Below are 9,340 nucleotides of genomic sequence, written 5' to 3' on the forward strand. Positions count from 1 at the left end.
CTATCATTAGATAATTTACAGTTTCCCATAGACTATAAGGCTATATATAAAATGATAGAATATTAGGGCCACAGAGGGGAAAAAAACACAAGTCATAATATTGTAACCAGTTGTTTTAAAGGAGGACAGTTGTTAAAATGACAGATGTGGGGCATTTCGTGAAATTGTACTTCAGTATGGTTTCATAAACAAAGACATGCTGATGTGCCAGAATATTAAGTATCACATTGTCATAAGTATCAAAACTGTAAAAACAATATGTAGCTTTTCTGCAGAAAGAACCAGCCTCATAAATGTATGACTTTATCCTTTTTCTTCAGTGTGGCCCTAGTACTCTGTCATATAAACAAATACACATTCCATATGAATATAAAAACACAATGTGTAACATTATGTTCCTTTATTGAATAAGGACAAAACAAAGCAGGTAGACCATCAGCTCCTTTCGAAACTGAAGTCACAGTGACTCTACAAGATGGAAAGCACAGAATCCAAGCATATTATACAAAATGATACATACACATTCAAAGGTCTGTATATAACACACCCTGCATGTCTGCACACTAAAATAAATGCAGGACAAATCCATACACATCAACTGAACAGACAAATGAATGGATGCAGTAGCCTCCCTGCAGCCTTGTATTACACACAGTATACCGCACAAACATCATAAGAGGCCAAATTCGTCAAAAAACGAACCCAAAAAACCCAAATTCCTCTGCCACCGCAGGACATATTTAACCAAAATTGAAAGCACACATACTAACTAAAATAATTCAACACATATTGGTCCCTCAGCAGCCGACCACTGTCGTCATCAGGGAAGATTGCCGGATTGTCCCAGTCCATGGCTGGTGGCACTCTGGGGGCCCTCTCCTTCCTCAGGCAGGCCACATTGTGGAGGACAGCACAAGCCACAGTAATATCACATGCCCTAACAGGGCTGACCCTTAATTTGTGAAGGCAGTGAAAGCGTGCCTTCAGGAGGCCAAAGGTCATTTCAACTCTGGCCCTGGTCCTGGCATGGGCATGGTTGTAGGCCTGCTGTGCTTCCTGGGGTCTGTGAAAGGTGTCAGGAGAAAAGGCTGGCAGCCATACCCCCTGTCTCCCAGCAACACACCAGAGAATTCACCTGTCAACACAAAATCTCATCATTACTACCTCATAAACACAGTGATATTCTTGACACAGCCATGATGGTTATAAATAGGGGTTGTGTGGCTTACCTTGTGATAGTCACTGATAGATTTCAGAGGCCCGAAAGATTCTGGAGTCATGGACTGAGCCAGGCCATTTTGCCACAACATTGCTGATCACACAGTCAGCATTGCAGACCATCTGAAATCATAAGATGAGGAATATTACACCAATCAATGCACATCACTGGCAATGCAGAGTGTTCGTCAATGGACAATATCAAAAAGTTATGTTCACCTGAACATTAATGCTGTGAAAGGATTTCCTATTCACAAAATCGGCCTCATGGGCACCTGAGGGGGCTTTTATCCTTATGTGTGTGCAGTCCACTGCACCAATGACATTGGGGAAACCTGTCACACAAAGTAATGAGTATCCTACTATGTGTTAACAGTTGTCCTGTAATTTGTAGATCCTCTTACCTGCAATCCTATAGAACTCCTCTTTGATGTCACAGAGTCTTCTGTGGCCAGGGAAGGAGATGAAGACATCTGCTAATGCTTTGATAGCCAGACACACACTCCTTATTGTGCGGCAAATTGTGGCCTTGTTCAGCTGTTCTGCATCCCCCACTGAGTACAGGAAGGCTCCACTAGCAAAAAAGCGCAAGGCCACACAAACCATTTGCTCCACACTCAGTGCATGGCTCCGTGCAGTGCGGTGCTTAATCCTGGGACCCAGTAGTCTGCATAGATACCTGATGCCATCTGCAGAAAACCTGTATCTTTCATATAGATGGTCATCAGGGAAGGCCAGTGGGTCCAACCGGTCCCTGAAGACCCTTTCTCGCCTGAAGGCTCTCCTCAGCACAAGTGCTTCTTCATCCACCACATCTCGCACGAATGGGCATGCCATTGTCAGAGCAGAAAGGAACACACAATTTTGGGCCTTCATATAGGCTAGTGGCCACATCTGGTGCTGGGGGTGGGCAAAGAGGGCGATGCCTTATAACGATGACTTGGTTGTACTGATTGCTGGGAAAATAAAAAAAACCTTAGAAAGATGCCACCGTCCTGTGTGCTCACAATAAGAGCTCATATGTCATGGCTCACTTGACTTTACGAGAATATACCTAATTTTTATTTTGAGCTGTGTCATCTTCTTAGAGCTGGGGGAGGAAAGAAAAATAATGATTAATACATTTGTGTTACAGTTAGCATACAGTGTACATTGAAGGCATATCTCACCTCCCTCTCAAGTTTTTTTATTTCAAGGTCCAGTTTCCTAATTGTCCTCTTTTTTATTTCGGACTTCAGTGCAAGATTTTCCATCTTTTTCTTCTTGTACTGAATGTCTGCCAGTTCTATTTGGCGCCGGAGGTGGTTGCCATACAACTTTCTGATAGCTTGTGAGCTCTGTGAACACAATACAATTAGCGCAGCTGGAATTTGGCAGGATGTGGTGTCCTTTTATTAATATGCACTATGTTGCCAGGCTGGTTTTCCCACTGTATAGCATCTGGGTCCTGTAAAAGAAATTAGATTTTTTGATTTTGATGAGGACTCCTCACCATTGTAGAGTAAATAGTACTTTCACAGTCTTAACATGATACCTCATACCTTCTGGAATCCAGAGAGATGGTCTCCTCCTCATCATCGTCTCCATCATGTGCTGTTGCTGCTGCACTGGGGCCTTCACCCTATCACATTTAATCGGATTCATATTGAAGCTAGTAGACAAGACATGCCAGGCCTACAGTATGCCTTTGATGGAGTACTCACTGGATCAGCATCGTCTGGTGCTTGTGCTGGTGGCTCTAACAGGAACACAGTGCTGCCAGGCACTGCAAGGCAATAGGTAAACCAAAGTCAGACAGTCCAAATTGATTCAATATGAATGTGGTTGTATCCATTTACATTTACATTTACGTCATTTAGCAGACGCTCTTATCCAGAGCGACTTACAAATTGGTGCGTTCACCTTAAGACATCCAGTGGAACAGCCACTTTACAATAGTGCATCTAAATCTTTCAAGGGGGGTGAGAAGGATTACTTTATCCTATCCTAGGTATTCCTGAAAGAGGTGGGGTTTCAGGTGTCTCCGGAAGGTGGTGATTGACTCCGCTGTCCTGGCGTCGTGAGGGAGTTTGTTCCACCATTGGGGGGCCAGAGCAGCGAACAGTTTTGACTGGGCTGCGCGGGAACTGTACTTCCTCAGTGGTAGGGAGGCGAGCAGGCCAGAGGTGGATGAACGCAGTGCCCTTGTTTGGGTGTAGGGCCTGATCAGAGCCTGGAGGTACTGAGGTGCCGTTCCCCTCACAGCTCCGTAGGCAAGCACCATGGTCTTGTAGCGGATGCGAGCTTCAACTGGAAGCCAGTGGAGAGAGCGGAGGAGCGGGGTGACGTGAGAGAACTTGGGAAGGTTGAACACCAGACGGGCTGCGGCGTTCTGGATGAGTTGTAGGGGTTTAATGGCACAGGCAGGGAGCCCAGCCAACAGCGAGTTGCAGTAATCCAGACGGGAGATGACAAGTGCCTGGATTAGGACCTGCGCCGCTTCCTGTGTGAGGCAGGGTCGTACTCTGCGGATGTTGTAGAGCATGAACCTACAAGAACGGGCCACCGCCTTGATGTTAGTTGAGAACGACAGTGTGTTGTCCAGGATCACGCCAAGGTTCTTAGCGCTCTGGGAGGAGGACACAATGGAGTTGTCAACCGTGATGGCGAGATCATGGAACGGGCAGTCCTTCCCCGGGAGGAAGAGCCGCTCCGTCTTGCCGAGGTTCAGCTTGAGGTGGTGATCCGTCATCCACACTGATATGTCTGCCAGACATGCAGAGATGCGATTCGCCACCTGGTCATCAGAAGGGGGAAAGGAGAAGATTAATTGTGTGTCGTCTGCATAGCAATGATAGGAGAGACCATGTGAGGTTATGACAGAGCCAAGTGACTTGGTGTATAGCGAGAATAGGAGAGGGCCTAGAACAGAGCCCTGGGGGACGCCAGTGGTGAGAGCGCGTGGTGAGGAGACAGATTCTCGCCACGCCACCTGGTAGGAGCGACCTGTCAGGTAGGACGCAATCCAAGCGTGGGCCGCGCCGGAGATGCCCAACTCGGAGAGGGTGGAGAGGAGGATCTGATGGTTCACAGTATCGAAGGCAGCCGATATCCCATGTAGAGATGGAAGGACATACCTTGAATGAAGCGGGTGGCATCTTGGGAGGAACCTATGCTCGTCTCTTTCCCCCCAGGGATCCCCTCTAAGACGGGCCTGCCTTTATTTAGCTCCAAGGCCATGTCCTCTGCTGGGGTAAGGTCAGCCTTTGGTGACCCACCACCCGTGCCTTGTCTGTGGGTATTCTTTTTCACTGCTAAAACAGTACAGACAATGTGTGAGCAGGCACCTTCTGGGTACAATATATGCTTGTGCTTTGTTAAATATTAGTCAGGGACCATACCATTCTGCAGAATGTTCTTGTATTTGATTTTGACCTGCTGCCATGTCCGTTTTGGCCCGTTCATGTTTAATCTACACACACACACACACACACACACACATTTAATGGAGTCACACTGCAAAAAATTACTTGGTATTTTTGTCTTGTTTTCAGTAAAAATATCAAAAAATGTATCATAGCTTTATACAGTGTGATGGAGTTACTTTACACAATTTCACTCATATCTGCAGTGCATTTCAATTAAAAATTTAACCGTTTCATAATTACAGTACAACTGCATTTTTGGAGATGTGAATTAAATATTTGAATTGTAATTGTGATGTTTCAGCGGACCGGTGAGTGTGTAATTGTGCACTACTTACGCATTCAGGCGGTCTGCAATACTTTGCCACGCTTTTTCTCTTTGCTTTATCACTGTGGCGGTGTTGCCTTTCTTCTTAATTATATCTTTTACCTCCTCGTATGCCTCCATGAGGATTTGTGCTTCCGACGGGGAAAAGTACACGGCTTCAGCCTGTGTCTGACGGAGTCCAGACTGTGAGGCCCTTGGGACTGGGTACCCTCCTGGGAGCAATGGCACTAACCACAGTCATGACCTCAGTGGTGGCCGGGGTCATATTCGCAGCAGCTATGGCTTCCATATTGCTGGGTGCCAGGAGCAGTGGTGGTGGAGCATCCCAGGCAGAATCTGTGGTTGTGTGAATCGCAGTTGGGCTAGCTGGTGCTTTCAGGACCACAGCCAGTGGAGCAACATTTGGAGTCGTCATTGAGGCAATCGTGGTGGGCTCAGGGATGGTGGGACTTCTCTGGGCACTAAGCATGTTCACCCTGCTCACACCTGCTTTGCACTTCCTTTTCAAGTTGATATGGAGACAAAGAGAGTCCTGTGTCCGCCTGGGACAGCGCTCTCTGGAGGCCAGGGAGTGAGAGCTCAGAGAGATGGAGGTGAGGGAGGTGAAGAAGAGAGACAGAATGACAGAGGAGATTGAGCAGAGGATTGTCACATTGGAGAAGGAAGGAGAAAGGACAGAGGGCCTGGAGCACAGAATAACCTCAGAGGCACAGAGATTTTTGTACGGCCATATTTCACTGTGGGAATGGAAGCTGTTCACTTTGTTGGCAATATTACTCAGCTTCAACCTCAACCTGGACCTCTGTGATAGTGATGGTGAGAGCTCCATTCAATAAGCCACTGAACCGACTAGGTGTGTAAGGATACTTCTGGTTACTATCATGAATGAGGCCTCTGGGTGCCTGTCCAGGTTTGAAGTGGTAAAGCTCCATATCGTTACCAATGTCTTGTGAGGCTCTACAGAGAATTTGCAGTGTCTCCAGGCTGGACAGAGAGGACTGGTGCACTGTGATTATGCCCCATGAACCTGCAATCAGGACAAGGAGGACACAGAGACACATTAGGACTCTACAAGATTGTCATTCTACAAGAAACATGGTATAGAGGAGACGGACCCACTGGTTGCCCTCTAGGTTACAGAGAGCTGGTAGTCCCATCCACTAAACTACCAGGTGTGAAACAGGTGAGGTCTTATCTACTACAGCATTATGAACGGACAGTATTAGGTATGAGATTCATGACTTCACTGCCATCTCTAAAACCCCAGATTCCCTAGGGGCATTGGCAAGCTGGCGAGGTACCTCCATGACTGCGGCCTGAAGCTGGTCATCTATGGGGACCTGGGCACACACACACCTGTGGAGGGTACCCTGGCACCACGCTGGACAAGATTGAGACTGATGCCCAGACGTCCGCTAGTTGGGGTGTGGACTTCCGGAAGTTGGATGGCTGCTACTCCAATGAAGAGGAGCAACAGAAGGGTGTGTGAATCTTGAGGGTGAACTGCAACTGTACATTGGGAGTTACTATATAGAGTGCATCAGCATTGGTGGTCCTTTGGTATCCTGGCGTGGTGGTATTTAAAGAGATGGGTGCAAGAGAGGGTAGAGGGAAATAGACTCAGAGGGGCATAGAGTGGATTTTTATTGTTCTCCTGTCATACAGGTTACCCTCTCATGTCCAAGGCTTTGAATAAAACAGGCCGTCCAATTGGCTACTCCTGTAGTTAGCCAGCTTATCGGGGTGGACTCCCTCCCAGTGTGTGTTTCATTATGCCACCAGTGACACAATTTAAAAAATAAGGGACCGCACATCCCCCCCTGGTGAAGGGTTTTGAGCCCCGGCTCGGCTGACTGTCTGTGCCCTTCCTCTCTGTCTCCCTGTACTGTACATACCTGTCTCCCTTTGCTTACTACTGTGCTGTCATGAAAATAATAATATACGGAAGGAGATGGGGGGGGGACGGGGGGGACGAGGGTTAGTGAATAGCTATGTGCCGCAAAGATTTTTGGTTTTACAATAACAATTATGGCTTGGAGGAAAAGGTAACGGATGTCCCTTCTCTTTAAGTAATGCTCCATTCATTGTCATATTCCCATTGATTCCATTAGTTGTTTTGTTTCTCGCATGGGCTACTTTCGCGTGGTTACAGGTATTCCGGGACAGCACTACTGTAGTTAGATGACAAACTGTTGCTCCGTCACGTTTGATCCATCACTCAGATCATTCTTGATTAGAGTTGTTTGATGATTATCCTGATCCTTCAGGGGAAAAAACAAGTCTTCCAAAGACATAAAGACAGGCAACAGTATCAAATCTAATGTCATTACAACATTAGTACCCTTTCAGAAACAAATCAAGGTGTATGTAAATGTATTTGTATTGCTCACAAACCCTCACAGGGTCCATGTCTCTTTTTTTCTGCAGGTGAATTACATTCTGCTGGGGGAGATTTGTAACCTGTGGCGTAACTATGATGACACTCAGGACTCATGGGACAGTGTGCAAGACATTACAGACGGGTTCTTTGACAACCAGGGGATACTGCAGCCTGAAGCCGGCCCTGGACGCTGGAACGATCCTGACATGGTCTGTCTGTCCTACGTCCGACCATTGTCTGTCCCTTACTCCCTTACCAATCCCTCTGTCCTTCTTTCTGTGCTCTCCTCTCTGTTCACATCTAATACTGTACTCTCCTCACAATTGTATTGGTAGAGTTTTCTCCCTATTTCACATTTACTTTGTTCTGTATCTTACATTTATTGACGCCTGTATACATTACTTGCTGATTGTCCACTGTTATTGCCAAGCGGCGCTCTTACCCCTTACACCTGTCTTGCCAATATTAACCTTGTTCCTGCATTTGGAAGGGACTAGGAATCACTCTGCTCACATTGTTTTATTTATTTACATTTATTCACATTGTTGTACATCTCATTTACCTTACATATTTATCATTTTTCTCTCCCAGCTGATCATAGGAAACGTCGGCCTCAGTGTGGACCAATCACGCTCTCAGATGGCTCTTTGGGCGATCATGGCTGCACCTCTCATTATGTCTAACAACCTTCGGACCCTAAGCAGTGAGGCCAGGGCCATCCTGCAAAACAGAGCTGCCATCGCCATCAACCAGGATCCTATGGGCGTCCAGGGAAGACGCTTGCTACAGGTGACCCTCAATGACAAAACTACACATTTGTTTATGAGTCACATAGATAAATTCTGGCAGTATGAAATTCACTTCATTCAGACAGTTAGGAGACAGGCAAGTGGGAAAACAGTAGGAAGGGGACTGAACCCTGGTCACCGATTGGTAGTAGAGTATGTGACTGGCTGGGAGCATTATCACTAGACTACGATCTCTGCACGAAATTCTCTGTTTACTCTCCTTTTCTTTGTCTGTATGTCACTCTCTTTTTTACAGGAGAGGAGGTCATGTTGAAGTGTACTGGCGGCCCCTCTCCCAGTCGGCTAGTGCTCTGGTGTCCCTCAGCCGTCGCCAAGACATGGCCTATCACTGCCACACCTCCCTGGCCAAGTTAAACTACACAGCAGGTAGCTACGAGGTGTGCTCCTCTTTCCTGATTCCTTTCCTAGTTCTCTCCAACCACATTGTAGTGCATGATGACTCGATTTCTTCCAGCGCATCATGACTGTATTTATTCCTGTTGAGGGAAGTGGAAGTTTGAGCTGTGGGCTGTGTTTTTGTAAGTGACAAAGTGTTGTACCTCTACATTTGTACTCTTCTATATCTTTCAGGCTTATGACGTGTTCACTGGGAAAACATTGAGCAGACTGTCTGCCAGCACAGAGTTCACCGTCTCCATCAACCCCTCAGGAGTCGTAATGTGGTACGTCTATCCCAAAATGCACTACGAGCATCCACAGGATGATGGTAGATACCCCTACATCCGACAGAAATACAGGATGCCCTCCTCGTTCGACTTCCATAAGCCGAGAGTTGTGCCTCCTAGTCTGCTCTGATGAGACATGAAGTAAGCACGCAGGAACTCCATCAATCCAGATCCAATCAAAGATATTTGAGTCAGGAAGAATATAGATTTTGTTTGCACCTTTGTATTTTACCCATATGTAATCTCGCCAACCCAGAACTGAAATCTTGCGCCAGCTACTCGATTAAGTTCTTGGGGTAGACGAAAGAGAAATAATACTAGAACCAGTGGCGGAAACAGGTCGGCAGCTCCATCACCGTCTCTGTCTGCAACAATTAATGTTATGTGCGTCTGCCCATGAGGAGATTAAACCATGTGTAATATTTCAAAATGTATAATTTATTTGTATTTTGTTGTGTGACCTCTATTCTAACAGGAAGGAGCGGTTCATATCTTGCCTATGTATAATAAAAGGAGGGTGTAATGAGGTGCAGAAT

General features: G+C 46.5%; 1 protein-coding gene, 1 long non-coding RNA gene and 1 pseudogene across 3 annotated transcripts; 1 reads left to right on the forward strand and 2 right to left on the reverse strand.

Annotated features, from left to right (window-relative positions):
• Window positions 1-385: 385 nt before the first annotated feature.
• LOC135565160 (putative nuclease HARBI1) lies at window positions 386-2,119 on the reverse strand. Of its 2 annotated transcripts, XR_010461372.1 has the most exons (3): window positions 1,623-1,713; window positions 1,230-1,341; window positions 386-1,135 (listed from the first exon to the last, which is right to left on the reverse strand). XR_010461372.1 is itself a non-coding variant. In XM_065011224.1 (2 exons), exons 1-2 carry the CDS (start codon window positions 2,110-2,112, stop codon window positions 1,420-1,422), a joined length of 624 nt encoding a protein of 207 aa, XP_064867296.1. In that variant the 5' UTR covers window positions 2,113-2,119; the 3' UTR covers window positions 1,354-1,419. The 2 variants fall into 2 exon arrangements, 1 of the variants encoding a protein (XP_064867296.1); XM_065011224.1 differs by lacking the exons at window positions 386-1,135; window positions 1,230-1,341 and adding an exon at window positions 1,354-1,553 and having other exon boundaries at window positions 1,623-2,119.
• A 24-nt stretch (window positions 2,120-2,143) lies between these two features.
• On the reverse strand, window positions 2,144-2,985 carry LOC135565171 (uncharacterized). Its single transcript, XR_010461373.1, has 3 exons — window positions 2,922-2,985; window positions 2,388-2,839; window positions 2,144-2,308 (listed from the first exon to the last, which is right to left on the reverse strand). It is a non-coding gene; the product is annotated as an uncharacterized LOC135565171 (long non-coding RNA).
• A 2,846-nt stretch (window positions 2,986-5,831) lies between these two features.
• LOC115114281 (alpha-N-acetylgalactosaminidase-like) lies at window positions 5,832-8,962 on the forward strand (annotated as a pseudogene).
• Window positions 8,963-9,340: the final 378 nt, after the last annotated feature.

Source organism: Oncorhynchus nerka, linkage group LG3 (assembly GCF_034236695.1).
Source record: "Oncorhynchus nerka isolate Pitt River linkage group LG3, Oner_Uvic_2.0, whole genome shotgun sequence".
NCBI lineage: Eukaryota > Metazoa > Chordata > Actinopteri > Salmoniformes > Salmonidae > Oncorhynchus > Oncorhynchus nerka.

Excerpts from the sequence above, each read along its gene's own strand:
- LOC135565160 (XM_065011224.1), bottom strand. The coding sequence starts at position 2,112 with ATGTGGCCACTAGCCTATATGAAGGCCCAAAATTGTGTGTTCCTTTCT. Across the intron at positions 1,554-1,622 it reads GGAGTTCTATAGGATTGCAG|GTTTCCCCAATGTCATTGGT; the intron begins GTAAGAGGATCT and ends TTTGTGTGACAG.